The sequence below is a fragment of the Camelina sativa genome, chromosome 19, assembly GCF_000633955.1.
Source record: "Camelina sativa cultivar DH55 chromosome 19, Cs, whole genome shotgun sequence".
Taxonomy (NCBI): Eukaryota; Viridiplantae; Streptophyta; class Magnoliopsida; order Brassicales; family Brassicaceae; genus Camelina; species Camelina sativa.
This window is the reverse complement of record NC_025703.1, coordinates 13,413,357-13,427,799: the sequence shown is the minus strand read 5'-3', so window position 1 is coordinate 13,427,799 and position 14,443 is coordinate 13,413,357. Positions and strand designations below refer to the sequence as shown.

Sequence of the window (14,443 nt, the reverse complement as noted above, 5' to 3'; positions counted from 1 at the left end):
GAGAAACTAGATTAGGATTTGTGCTAGAGCACGGGTTGAATTTTTTTATTTGTATTATAATTTTAGAATAAAATATAATTTATATGATTATTTTAAAAAGTTTTTTTTGATAAAATATTATGCAATAAAATCATATGTTAAATATAATGACTTGAAAAAATACCACTAAGTTTTATATTGTTGATTTTATAATTTTATGTATGAGAAATGGTTATGTTTGTTGTTAGTTTTTATTTTAATTTTTAAACATGTTTGGTGAAAGTTTTTTTAATATGGCATGTGCTTAGGTAAGATTTTATTTTCAGTTGCACAATAAGATCTCGAAAATCACGATTAAGTGTGATAAATTGTCAAGATTTTATTCTTTTTACGCCTTAAAAATATATTTTTATGCCTAGCAGTATATATTTTATTATTTTGCAACAACACATTGAATAATAAAAATTTTATTTATGAAATTGTATAAATCATTGGAATATTCTCTTTAAGAAGATTTTTTGGGATATTTTTAAGTGTATTCATATAGCCCACGGATTGACCAATTAATCTATAACGTTTTTTTGTAACAAACCTACATTTAATGTATAACCTACTTTGTAACTAACTTATTAAAATTATATAGTCTACAAAAAATGTTTGTGTAGTTCCGTTTTATTATACAGGGGATCCAAATACTTACGGATAGTGTATTTTATATGGAAAATCAGGAATGCAAAGAAAATTAAATCTTTGGACGGTGACCCAACTGAACTATTCACCATGTTCAAATCGAATGGAAAGTGTGGTCAAATACATGTACATGAAGAAGCCTTCCAAGTGTTCCAAACTAGCTGGTATCGAAAAGGTTTTGTTTGTCATATAATGGTGTTTAGTTAGAAGCTAGATGCATAATCAATAGGGCAAGGATGGTTTATCTATCCCATAGGGACAAGAACACATTTTTGGATTAAAGAAACAAAGCAAAAGCCTATCAACAGTTCATTTAGTGGAAGCACAAATGTGAATCATGTCATCCGTTCAGGATCAAGATTGTGCAAACCTAATTAATATGAAGGATTTTTTTAAAGACAACCAAACTCTTTTTTTTTCTTTTGATAACAAAGTTATACGTTTATTTTGTTACACTATGTCACTTTTAAACTTAATTTGTTAGGTTGTTAACTCATAATACTCATTACTCATACATGTAATTTGTGTTACACCTTTGTAAATATTAGATCACTAATTCTACTTGATGCTTTTATCAATATAACATGCTGACAAGAAAATTAACACACAAATTAAAAAGGTTTCAAAAGCCTTGATGTCCGCTGAAGATGCATTATGCATCACGCCCGTGGCACTTCTACATGGTCCTAAGCTTTCCAACTACTGAATGCTCTCTTTTGTAATTTTGTTCCCAAATTTTAGTTTTTTGTCTCCAATCGCCACCAAAATTATTAATTATAAATTCCATTTTAAGGTAGTTATTTTTAAAATTAGGCACACCAAATTAATGTGCAGGAACTTTATTAGTAGTTTTCATTACCAAAATCTTCATATTAATAAGTAAAGTTTTCTATATATAGATAGTAGAAACTAAATCTTTATTTTTAGTTATAAAAAATATAATTAAAATAAAGCTAATCTATACTAAATAAAAGTAGAAGCTATAAGCTTCTAAGCCTGTCCAGATAGGATTTAAATTTACCAACATGAATTTGACATGTCACAGATTAATATTTTTTAAATTTCCAGAATTTTATATATTAAAGTATTTAAAATGATCAATCGAGATCAGACATCTCAATATTTAATATTTTTGAAATTATGTAAAAATTCTATATTAAAATACTTATAAATAAGTGTATGTACAACGGTCTCACATCGGCTAGAAAATTTTTAGTCAATGGATGAGAACCACTATAAATAATGACTAATATGTTTCCAACTACGAATGAGCACCAAGCTTAACTTATCAGACGTCCAAATTTAAAAAAAAAATTGATTTACTTCGGTTTTTTATTTGAGAAAATTAAAACTTTTTAAATATTATAATATTTCATATTTTAAAAATTTTAAAACTTTTAAAATATTATGAGTATTGAAACCAGGAAAAAAAATTAACTTTAAAAACTTTGAAATATTATAATTATCAAATTTTAAAAATTTAAAGATACTAGAAATATTAAAACTTTTAAAAGGTTCAAATATGAAAAGTATTAAACTTTATAAAATTTTTAAAAATAATATAAATACTTTAAATGATTATTCAGTGGAAGAAAGTGACAAATTAGAAGAAAAAGAAGAGTATAACGAATAAGCGGACAGTGAAAGTAATGATGAAAATTATCATAAAATTTTAACAATCAAATGAAAAGTAAGAAAATAATGAATGTGAAAAAAGAAAACAGGAAGACATAGGTAGTGGAAGAAAAAACGATATTAATTCATGATTCTTTTGATTAGATTTGATTCTTTAACACTAATAATTTTTATAATTTTTAAAATTGTTACGTGAAATAATTTTTTTTACATTAATAGTATTTTAAGGTTTTTTGTAAGATTATATAACTTATTTGTCTTTAATCGCATATAATTTTCACCAAAATATATTAAGTAAACTCACGCGTAGCGTGGGTTCAAAACCTAGTTCTTGTAATATAATTTTATAGTATTAATTTTTATACTAGTATTTCTAGGATTGGTTTTTTCATTAATATGTTTTAATAAAATTCAAAATTTCACTTATTTCCTCAAAACAAAAAAAAAAATCATTCCTTTTTTCTTCAAACTTTTGATTGTTATGCCTCCTTCATGGTTTAAAAAAAACTTTCAATACTATCAATTTGAGGAATCATATATTTAATTATATAAGTGATCAAAGTTGTCGAAAGTACAAGAATATAAAAATAAAAGTTAAAAGAAAAAAAAACTGACATCAATGAATTCTATTTTCAAAAAAAAAAAAAAAGTGTTCTCTTTAACCTTCTAAAATTTTTAAGACAACATTCTGTGCTTCCTTGATTTTTGGTTCATAACATTTACGGATTACAAACTTTAAAAATAATATATATTTTGCTAAACGAACTGTCTAACACTTAAAAACTTTTTTAAATAATATTTCTGCATTGTTTATCCGCCACAATAATCCGAATTCAAAAAAAAAAAGCACCTTTATCTTTAGAAAAAAAACATTTAAAGAGTTTTAAGAAGAGGATAAGGGTTTTGATTTTCACAATCTTTGAAGGCCGATATGAACAGCTTTGAGGTGGGGGATAGTAACGTCGGGGACCATTTTATGTTTGCCAAACTTTGTAGGTATGTATCACATTCATATTTTCAAAATAAATTTAAATGTCTTGTACTATTCATAAAACTTAGATGTATCACTAACGAGAATAATTGCAGCGGTTTCAATAACAGTAATACGAAAACAAAAAAACAAAACAGAAAACACTATTTTTGTTTTATCATATGTCTTAACGGTCAATGTTTTCTTCATGATTAATTGTCGTATATATAACATCAAAATTTTGGATAATTATTACGTTGGTACGGTTAAAATGGTAAAAGAGTTTTGAATGACTTATCCATATAAATATTTAACATTTGAAGTCAGTAGTTATTTTTTGTATGTCAGTTCTTTTCAAGTTATAGATAGACTTTTGAAGTCAGTAGTTATTTTTTGTATGTCATTTCTTTTCAAGTTATAGATAGACTTTTATTCCCACCTAATCATTTGGATTTTACATTGATATTTAATATTTTATTCATTATATTACCACAAATACGGATATATTAAATAAAAAAATAAATGATACAACTAATAAAATTTTGCATTATGTTATGCCCAAATTATTTTATGTACTTTTTTAACATTTTAAATAGCATCTTAGCATATATGTCACCTATAAATTTAGCTAAACTAAACGTAAGAAGGAACTAGTTGACCACAAAAGGGGAGAGGTTTAATATTTTGTTCAAGATTAGAGTATACAATATCTGATTTCTTCGGAAATTTCGCATAACAAGATGTGCGATATGAACTAATTTGATTACAACTTCTTTTTCATGGCTAGAAAGAATTTTTAAAAACGAAATTTGGAGACATGCCAAAAAATATGCTATTTTCTTGTCAATTTTTAGGTGTTTTATATAAAAATGCCAAACAAAGTCATTTAGCTAATAAAACGACTATGTTTTGAAAAAATGATTTAACCCGGTTAGTTTCTAAAATTTTATTATTCATCGTTGAATATTGATGTACGTCTGGACATAAAATCCGAATCCGAAAATCCAAACCGAATCCGAACCAAAAAAATTGGATAAAAACCAAACCGATATTGAAAAAATAACCGATCGGTTTTTGTTTTCATTATTTTTGGATATCAGATTAAATCCGATCTGAACCGATATCCAATAGATATTCGAATATAACCGAAAATATAAGAAACGACTTTATAAAGATAGATGTATACGTAACTATATACGATATACATGTATCGTTGATATAGATATACACACCTAACTATATACAATATACACAAATCGTAGATATACTCCTATATATACGTCATTGTTTACTTTGGTTTTTATTTTTTATTATTGACACGGTCTTATGTCTCATTTTGGATGTTCAGTACGTCGCACTTTTATGTATTGGTATAATTTTATGCTAGTTTGAACTTTAAACTTTTTATTTATTTCATTTCTATTTTTTTCAAATACTTGGTTAGTATGGTTTTTTGGATACAATCAGATTAAAAGATATCCGAATAAAACCTTATCCAATAAATTTGGTTTAATTTTGGTTATCGACAATATATCCAAACCGATCCGAAATTTGAATTTTCCGAACCGAAACCAATCCAAATTTTTTAAATATCCGAATGGATATTAAAGCCGATATCCAAAAAATCCAAAATCCGAAATATCCGAACCGAATCCGATCCGATATCCGAACGCCCAGGCCTATATTGATGTATGAGTTTAGCTATAAAAATGCAAAAAATATAGATGTTATTGTCATGGACTCAAGGCTAATAAATTTTCAAACCAATTATTTGGATAGAATACATATAGAATCAAGAAAGTGGGGGAGCATCGATTATGGGAGTTAACTTAGAGAAGTGGACAACAGCTTCAACTTTGTTGTGTCCACGAGACAACAAAAAAAATTGTAGAATGCTTTCACATGTTTTTAGCTTTCCTTTTGGACCAATAAAATTTCTTAATCATCAAATGCAATTATTCTTAATTATTTCCTTTTTGTCTCATAGAATATAATCACTTATCTTCAATTTTGCTTGAGACATAACCTAAAGATTTCTTCCAACAACAGTAAAGTTACTTCCTGAGTTCTCATCTAATGGGGACTACTAAGTAAATAACACGCATGCCTTTGTTACTGTCACGCTTCTTTTAAGTTTCCTTCTTCTTTATTTCTTTCTCCATTCTAAAAGAGCTTGTAGAGATGATTCCTCATCATCCAAGTTTTTTGGATAAGGTTTAATGAAGCAATGATTAGTGAATAATCAATGGGTTTATAAATCTATTAATCAATGATTTAATACATAAATTGCACCAAAAAAGAGTTTCATTTGATAGGAAACTTTAGTCATCTCTACCGAACCATACAAACATGAAACAACATATATGAATTATGTAAACGAAAGAAAGATTTATGAGGAAAAGAACGTTAAAATAGCCGCTATAAAACGAATTTTCTTCGTTTGTATGTTTCGATTAGATTCTCTTAAGAAAGAAATCTCTTGTGAATGTGGTTTTCCTTTTTTTGTTTTCATGTTTGAGGCAGTTTTTGGCCTCATCTTTATTCATCACTCCAAATCTCTGAGGCTTTCACTTGTCAACCACAGCTTCTTCTGGACAATGAGTATGACATTGTCCGAGTCTTGGTCTGATTCTGAGGCTGTCTTGGTTTCAACTGCTTCCCAATGTAAAGCCTTGAGATACTTCTTCACAAGGTCGACTACTGATTGTTTGTCCCTTATGAGTATGAAACCGCTTGGCCGAAGTATACGGTCCATCTCCAACAACAAATCCTCTGCACTGCAACCTCTCTTTTTTATATCAGATATGATGTCCCATGCGTGGAGTAAATCGTAAGTCCTCGGGTAAGTTGAGAACGCTTCGCACCTGCGATATAATCACAAGATAAATCACAGAGGAACATAGATTACTAATGGATTTTAATGAGGTGAAGGGTTAAAGGAGAAGTATACCAGCTATGAACAGCGCCCATCAGGCCTCTGTCATATATAAGTTTAAGCGTGTTTGGTCCATTTTCAGGAACAACATTCATAACCCAAACATCTTTTTCTTTCAGAGCAGCAGCAAATGAACCCATGCTTGCTTTCATGTCCATTATGTTCCTCACAGTGTCTGATTGAATTTTTGGACTCAAGAGATCCCAATAAGTATCTACCCTCTGCCTCCAAGTTTCCTGAATGGACAAGCAATATTTACGGTTTATACAACCTCTATATAGACATATTTATGGAGCTTGGACTGCAACAAATAAAAAGGTTGTGAGCCTTACTGTATCCTTCTCAAACATGTCAGTAGAATAGCCAAAATCAGCTAGCCGAGGAGGAGGAGAGGTTAATCGAGCTGGCCATGGAGCCAATCCACTTCCCTTGGCTTTGTGGTCATCTGATATAAACGTTGGAAAATGATTCAGTGTGCATTCATGTTCTCAGATATGCAATATCACAAAACGGAATTGTGTTCTCTGTCAATGAAAAGAAAGGAGAAGAATGAAACTCACGGTCACTGTATTGAGTAATGCAGGATTCCATGTTTACACCATAAACAGCATCGGGGTCACTGTCAGAATTGCAAAGAGGAGGCTGGGTTCCAGGTTCTCTTCCCAAATAACAATCGTTTGTCAAAGGTTTTTGCCAAATTACAGTCTGATTCCTTTTCGCAGCTATTGTCCAACACATACGCCCCACAAGAGCACTCATTTCTCTCCAAATTCTGAGGTCCTCTTCATCTTGTGCATATGCTTCTGGAGATGAATATGCAAAATAGCCACCAGGTCTTAGCACCCTGTCTAGCTCGAGAAGAAGAATACCATCTCTTTGAAGCCAATCAATTCGGCAACGTGAACAATGTGCAAGTTCAAAGGATCTGCTCGGGTATGGGAGCCTCTTGGTCCCTAGAACACCGAGGTATGCGGGGATTCCTCTCTCAAGAGCAAATTGGATTTGGTTCTGATGAACATCATTAGGTGCCAAGGACATTGTCATAATTTCTGATGCAAGAAGATAACCGCCAAAGCTCGCAACACCACAGCCAACATCAAGAAATGTCCTCAGATTTCCCCCATTGTTCAAAATATTGTTTGGAAAGTTAAGCATCTACAATTTCCAGGATTGGTATCAGTAATTGAAGAAAGGAATATCTCTGTTGCACATAATCTATAGTAACTGGACTGCCTTACATTTGCCATTGATGCAATATACTTATCAGCACCATAGTGAAAATGTGTGCCTCCACCAGGGAAATTGATTTTTTCACCTTTGACAACCATCCAGTTTTGATCAGACTTCTCATGCGCAAGGTGAGTATGAGGAATGTTCACTTTCCAAACTTCGTCTCTGCTTTTCGGCCACTTGATTGGAATCTACACATATTGACGAAGAAAACAGCTTCAAAATAAGTCAAGACACAGACCTTATCCACCAGAGCCAGAGGAAATGACCGACCTTATATCCTGGAGGAGGAGGAATCAAGCAGTTAAATCGCCTTTCAGGAGGAGGGCAGTGGCGTTCATAATGCTCCATCAAAGACAAGTCAAGCTTCAATCTCATCTGGTATATAAGATTCCTATCTAAGCAGGGAATAAGCTCTGAGTGCCGGTCATCACACACCTTTGCAAAGAAAAAAAAAAAAAAAATATATTAAACCACAATGTCTAATCATCAATCAAACGAACAAGCGTGTAAATTATCATCTAACACAACTCACAGGAAAGCTTCTTGGTGTGAAACCATCATTGCTTCCATCTTCTACATAAAACGAGGTAGAAGAAGAAGACTCATCCTTTTTGGTATCATCGTCATCACCACCCAACCCAAGTTTCCTCCCATACTCAATAGCTGAAGCTCCATGGTTAGAGGAGCCAAAGAAGAGATATACAAAAACAAGTACTACTGATGCAACGCAGACTAAAACAATCACTGGCTTTTTCTTTCCTCCATCTGATCTCCCCCTCATCTCCAATCCTTTTCGTGTATTTTAGTGATTACTTCGAAACCCCAAGAGATTCTACGAAAACAAACATATATAGATCCTGATCAATGCCATTAAAAAAAAGTTGCTTGCTAATCATGGAGATCTGATTCAAACAAGTATCAAATTATGAAAAAAATACGCTACGACACAAATCACGCACAACACAAACTCACCACATAAACAAAAATCGAAATCGAAATCGCATCTCAACATCAATTTAGGAATTTCCAAAAAACTACGCAAAGCGTAAAACGAAATTAAAAAAAAAAACCTAGTTCCGCTAAGGAAAGGAATGAAGAGATATATTAAAGAGAGGATAAGAAAAAGCGAATCACTCACCAGTCAGTAGCTTAGAGATTTGGAAGAGACGAATACAAAACAGAACAATCAAGATTGAGAGATGCTAAAATCGTGGGGAGGTCATTCAAAGTAGAGAGAGAGAGAGAGAGATCGAGAAAAAACAAGAGCGAGATACGGATCTTAATGATGAAGTTTCAGAGACTGCTTCTTCTTCTTCTTCTTCTTCTTCTTCTTCTTCTTCTTCTTCCTTCCTTCCTTCGTTCCTTAAGTCTATATTGGGATTCAAACGAACAAAAGCACACAAAGGCAATGAGAGAGTGAAGAAAGAAAGAAAATAAATAAATAAAAAAGCGTCGTTTTTTTTTTTTTCATTGAATTTAATTATTTGTTTCGTTGAAATTAAATTATATTTTTAGTAATGTGTCGGTGATCTTTTTTTTTGTTTTTGTAACATGAAAAAATATGAAGAGTTAAAAAAATTTATTTATTTTAATTAATGACTCATAGTATGACTTTTGTGGGTGTGTGTTTGTATGGACTCTGGGGATCTACGCNNNTTTTTTTTTTTTCTTTTTTTTTAATTTATGGTCTTTTGTGGAGTGTTACTAGGAAGAAAATAAAGGGCCAATTTACCTACTAACCAAATTCTGGTATATAATTAAGAATATAGCATAATAATTCAAAAAATTAAATAAATAGTATAACGGGTAGAAATAATTATCAAGTGGGGTTTTGATGGTGGTTAAGGAAGGTGGCCGGAGGTGGCTAGAGGTGGTGGAGGTAGGTGGTGTTAGAAGTGGTGGAGAAAGGTGATCGGAGGTGGTGGCCGGCCGGTGATCGGAGGTGGTGGCTGGCCGGTGACCGGAGGTGATGGCCTGCCGATGACCGGAGGTGGTAGCCGACCGGTGACCGGAGGTGGTTGCTGGCCGGTGGTCGGAGGTGGTGGTGCGCGGTTGCCGGAGATAGTGCACGGTGGCCGGAGATAGTGAACGGTGATTGGAGGTGGTGGTGGATGGTGGATGATGGTGGTAGGAGATGGTGATAAATGGTGGTAATGGTAAGGGTAATTTTGTGATTAATAGAGAAAATATAGAGTATATAACAGTTTTATGGTTAGAATAGTTATCAAATGAATTAAAGATTTTTTGTTGGTTATACAGTCAAATTTCTCGAAAATAAATGATTCGATTTGGTTACAGATGTCCAAATGGTTGACTTGTCCCGATTTTAATATACTTGAGACTTGAGAGTTATAGTTAGGTAGGTATATACACAACAAAAGTTAACAATTTTGAGTAATCTATACAGTGTTAGGTAATTTAAGTAAGAAAAAAAAAAATTTAGTGAATATTTCGAAAGTTCTATTATCTACAAAAGTTACTCAATTGGGGTGGTATGGTTTTAATTTATCTTTTTATATATGATCCAAAATATGTTTTAAGTTTTTTGAAAAAAAAACAAATATATATGGAAAAATACAAATGATTCCTACGATATTTCTTTTTTTAGTCTCTTCTATGTTGTTTACAAGAAACTGTTTTTATTCAATTTATGTTTTAGTCTAAGGAACTTTACTAATTTTATCGTTTTCTTTGAAAATCTTGTGGACTTGCTACTTTTACACAATATAGTACTCAAATGGGTGTTTTGAGATTTGTTCATCCAAAACTTGTCCATAATATGTTTTGGTATGTCACAACAAATTGTTCACTACAATTTAGTGAACAATTTGTCCATTGAAACAAAACCCTAAAAAAACTAGTTCATAAATGTAATGATTGTTAGGTTTTTTAATTATAATGACCAAATTTCAATAGACCGAAATGGACAAATACCAAAACACACGTTTTTGAAAGTGGTTAATCCATCCATATGGTTCATTTTTTCTTAAGAGTAGAATGAGTAGACTTTTATTTTCCTAAGTTTGAAATCTCCATCCTTGCTACATTACATACACATGCGTGAGAGTTTCAAAAAGAAACAACTTGTATTGATGCTAAAACAACTTGTATTGATGCTGAAGCCTGTAAACAAATGGGCTTTATACATTTTGAATGGGAAATTGGAAACAAGTCAAAAGACTCAAAACTTAACTCCGAGTCCGAGAAGAGAGGAGGAAAACAAGTAGGGCAGAGATTGAGCCACGTCTTGAAGATCTAACGGAGGAGAAAAGACTTGTCTTTTAGGCAAACTAGTTTTTTTTTTCTTTCTCCATTATTGTTTCGTTTGAGCAGAAGAGCTGACATGAAATGACAAATGAGGCGGTGAGAGCGTGTGATGCCGTCTGACCCGCTTTGGTCCACCAATCAAATCTTCTTCACCTATGTAATGTAATGTTTCCCTTTTTATGTTGTTATGCCACCATTCTTTATACGATATAATTAATTGACTAACAATAGTTGTTTATTGACACCAATTTGTAATATGACTAGGAGCAAATTTGTTGTCTTCGTACTATTTCCATGTGAACTCGTATGTGTTATGTTTCATGCAATATTCATCGTCAATGCTAGTGTTAAATACCAAAGATCTAGTTTCATTATACAATATCTTACGGTAAAGATCTAAAATATTACTTGAAGAGTCTTACAACTAGACTATAAAGATATTTTACACAATATATAACATGTAAATTTTAAGCGCAATCAAATGAAAACGTAAATAGTCAGATGCTGCTTAGCACAAAATAAAATAGTCAGATGCTAAATGAGATACAGAATTTACCGATACAAGAATATTTGTATATCTTATAAAAAAAAGAAAGGCAAAGACTTTTGTAACAAGGACAAGAAACTGAAACTGAATGATTTGCCAATTCCCTACCAAATTAAGACGCTACAAATGAAGGCATACGTACGCACGCACACTAGCATGAAAAGACACGAACAACCATTTGATTCTGCAAAATCTTCTTTTGTCACGTCTTATCGAAACTACAATAATATTCAACTTATATTATAAGTTGGTTCTACGATTGGAGAGGCCAATTATGAAAAATTTAAGTAGTATATATAAGAATAAGTCAATAAGACAATCAAACCTAATTAGTACTACTATATAATTTACTAATCCATATTTTTGGCCTTGCATTGGCGATCGCAATTTTTTTTTTTTTTTTAAACTTAATATAGTGTCCCACGTCCACAAAACATTACTAGTAGTTACTAGTTAGTTCTTGTATATATAATGTGATACATATAAAAAACAATTTATAGAGATATAGTTTTGAAATAATCGAATTAATGAGCTTCTTTTTGATCGAAAACTTCAATGAGTATTGTAAAATATAAAAACCCTTGAATAGCGTAAAGCAAACGCATGGATTTATTTGGTTGACTGAACTTGTTAAAAAAAAATACGATGCATTGGTAAACGGTAAACCGTAAATTTTTTTTTTTAGTTATGCATTTTCTTGCAACATATACGAAATGTACTGTATGTTATTTTTTTAACTACTCATGCAGTAAATGAAATAATGAACCAACATAACTACAATTTTTGGTAGTTCAATTTCGTAAAAAAATGAAAATAATATGGTCCTTTAGTGCTATGGTAAAACTTGTGAATATTTATAAAATAAATTATAAAATTGACATTTATTTACAGATATGCTATTGACGTTAAATAATTAATTTAATAAACACAATAAATTCTACTTATATTAGAAACTAAGTGTTTTAAAAGGTAACAAACATAATTGTAAATGTATACAAATTTGAAAAACTGATTTGATAAAAAGTGACTTTTAGCCTAACATACTATATTTTACTTTCATGGGTTTCGTATGATGAGTTTTTGCAAATTAAAAATCGTTGAACATATTGCGTGATTCGCCTAACATGGCGGGGTTGGACTATAGAACCAACACTAAAACTATTAGTTTATTTCGTATATTATAGATTTGTAGTCATAGTTTGGAAAATTAACTTAACATACCATATAGGCATATACCTTTGTTTAATTATAGAAAATAAAACTAAGTGTTTTAAAATTTTATATTCTATCTAAGAACAAATTTAATGTAATTAGGTTATAAACTGTATAAAACGTAAGAAGAAGAAAAAACATTCTAAACAAAATTATAAATTAATTAGAAAAAATTTAATTAATTAGGAATTTGAAGAGTAAATAAATTAAAAATTATTATTAAAAATATATTAATTTATAATTTAGTCCAGCAGTGTACCGCGGGTGAAAACCTAGGGTATATTAAAAACAAACATAAAATAATTATGTATCCACGTTATGTGAGGACACTCTTATGTGAGGCCAAGCAAAAGAATTACAAATTTATTTAATACAAAAAAAAAATTCTTTAGCTTGCCAAATAAAGGATTAGGAAGAAAAGGGCATGTGAGTTTAAAATAGCTCGTGTATGTTCGACGTCATTGACAAATACTATATATATAGAAGTTGTAAACAAACGTACTCATTGAAATATCTTACTCATGACTTAGTGCTAATTAGGGCTAGTTGAAATCACGGGCTGAGGCGGTGGTAGAGACGGAGGAGGTCGCTTCCGCTTCTTCTTTTCATAGCTGATTCCACGTGCTTTAGCCTGCGAGTCACGCACTTCCCTTAGGTAAAGTCGAACGGCTCGTGCACCAAAAGGGTTAGTCTCTGGTGAACCACCGTTCTCTTCAAAAGCGGCTCTAAGACGGCCAATGAGTGCGTCCAGACTACCCCACGCTTGTCGAAGTGGACATGCACATGGTGCTGGTGGGTTAGGGTGTCCAAAGAACGGACACAGGTGTGTGTGAACCTGGAGATACAAGATCAAAGTTGGTGATTTAACTTCATCAGCAAATTTCATTCTATAACATTTCTAGGACGATTCATCATAGCATATACACAACTATCATCACAGTAAGAATCATAGAACATATCTTTTATATTTTATTTATGTTCATATAATGATTGAGTTAACTTTTTGAATAAATACAATTAACAATCATATTGCAATACTATTTGTCGGTGATGATAGATGAAATCATATAGAACCTAGCTAAGTGAGATTAAATAAATGTTTAATTAGTGAGACTCATCTCGTTTGTTATATTACTACACATCTATTATAAGAATCATATTCCCAACTATAACAAAAAAATGGTTTTAGGTTTTTAGGTCAAGGAAACCCAAATATATTAGACATATATAGGGTTTTATTTGGATCTGGTTAAGTGAAAACTTATCACAGAGAGTATTTAAATGTAAGATACATACACATATGTAAGTGTAAATGTTATACCTTGGTCTTGCCGAATTGGTCGAGGTACCTGAGGAATTCAAGAACATGAGCACCACTGCAACGAGAGAGAGAAAGTGGTGGACGGTGGTTGCGTAGATACTGTCCGAAAGTGTTCCAATCTCTTCTCTTCTGATTCTCGTACCTGCTCAACTGGTTAGTCCCCGAACCGCCGGAGGATGACGAGGAAGATGAGGAGGTCGTAGCAGTGGTGGCTGCGGCGGCGATCATAAGGTTTGTGTTATGTGAGATGTTTGTTGTGCCCATAAAGCCGAGGATAGGATCCATGATATCAAGATCTGATAAGCTAAGATCTGTTTTCTTTTTTGGTTTTAGGTTATGATGAAGATGAGAGAGGAGCTTTATGAGTCTCTAAGTTGATAAGGGAAGATGATGGGAGGAAAAGAAAAAGAGGAAGAGGGTATCGGAGTCATTGCTATAAAGAGTGAAATGAATGGAGTCATATAAATGTATATTTTTCTTTTAAATATCATATAATCTTTTGCTTGACTAATAACAGTGGAATAAATAATAATGCAAGCTTTAATTTTGACTATAGAGATTGAGTTAAACACAACTAACATTACGTATATGATATATCTCTTAAATCATTATTGTTGTGTAAGAAGACTTTGAATAGTTTTGGCGGATGAAGAT

General features: G+C 31.7%; 2 protein-coding genes across 2 annotated transcripts; both read right to left on the bottom strand.

The window, feature by feature from the left end:
* On the bottom strand, nt 5,561-8,883 carry LOC104766243 (probable methyltransferase PMT1). The gene is made up of 8 exons (XM_010490084.1): nt 8,581-8,883; nt 7,975-8,274; nt 7,713-7,877; nt 7,448-7,630; nt 6,770-7,364; nt 6,542-6,654; nt 6,225-6,445; nt 5,561-6,138 (listed from the first exon to the last, which is right to left on the bottom strand). The coding sequence occupies exons 2-8, from the start codon at nt 8,221-8,223 to the stop codon at nt 5,820-5,822; spliced, it is 1,845 nt and encodes a 614-aa protein (XP_010488386.1). The 5' UTR covers nt 8,224-8,274; nt 8,581-8,883; the 3' UTR covers nt 5,561-5,819.
* LOC104766242 (protein LIGHT-DEPENDENT SHORT HYPOCOTYLS 4-like) lies at nt 12,734-14,251 on the bottom strand. Its single transcript, XM_010490083.2, has 2 exons — nt 13,790-14,251; nt 12,734-13,303 (listed from the first exon to the last, which is right to left on the bottom strand). The coding sequence occupies exons 1-2, from the start codon at nt 14,072-14,074 to the stop codon at nt 13,001-13,003; spliced, it is 588 nt and encodes a 195-aa protein (XP_010488385.1). The 5' UTR covers nt 14,075-14,251; the 3' UTR covers nt 12,734-13,000.

What these genes read in the sequence shown, in the direction of transcription:
- LOC104766243 (XM_010490084.1), bottom strand. Translation starts at nt 8,223, where the DNA reads ATGAGGGGGAGATCAGATGGAGGAAAGAAAAAGCCAGTGATTGTTTTA. An exon ending in TCACACCAAGAAGCTTTCCT is followed by an intron (nt 7,878 to 7,974) that starts GTGAGTTGTGTT and finishes TTCTTTGCAAAG; the next exon opens with GTGTGTGATGACCGGCACTC. An exon ending in ATATTGCATCAATGGCAAAT is followed by an intron (nt 7,365 to 7,447) that starts GTAAGGCAGTCC and finishes TGGAAATTGTAG; the next exon opens with ATGCTTAACTTTCCAAACAA.
- LOC104766242 (XM_010490083.2), bottom strand. Translation starts at nt 14,074, where the DNA reads ATGGATCCTATCCTCGGCTTTATGGGCACAACAAACATCTCACATAAC. An exon ending in ACCAATTCGGCAAGACCAAG is followed by an intron (nt 13,304 to 13,789) that starts GTATAACATTTA and finishes TTGTATCTCCAG; the next exon opens with GTTCACACACACCTGTGTCC.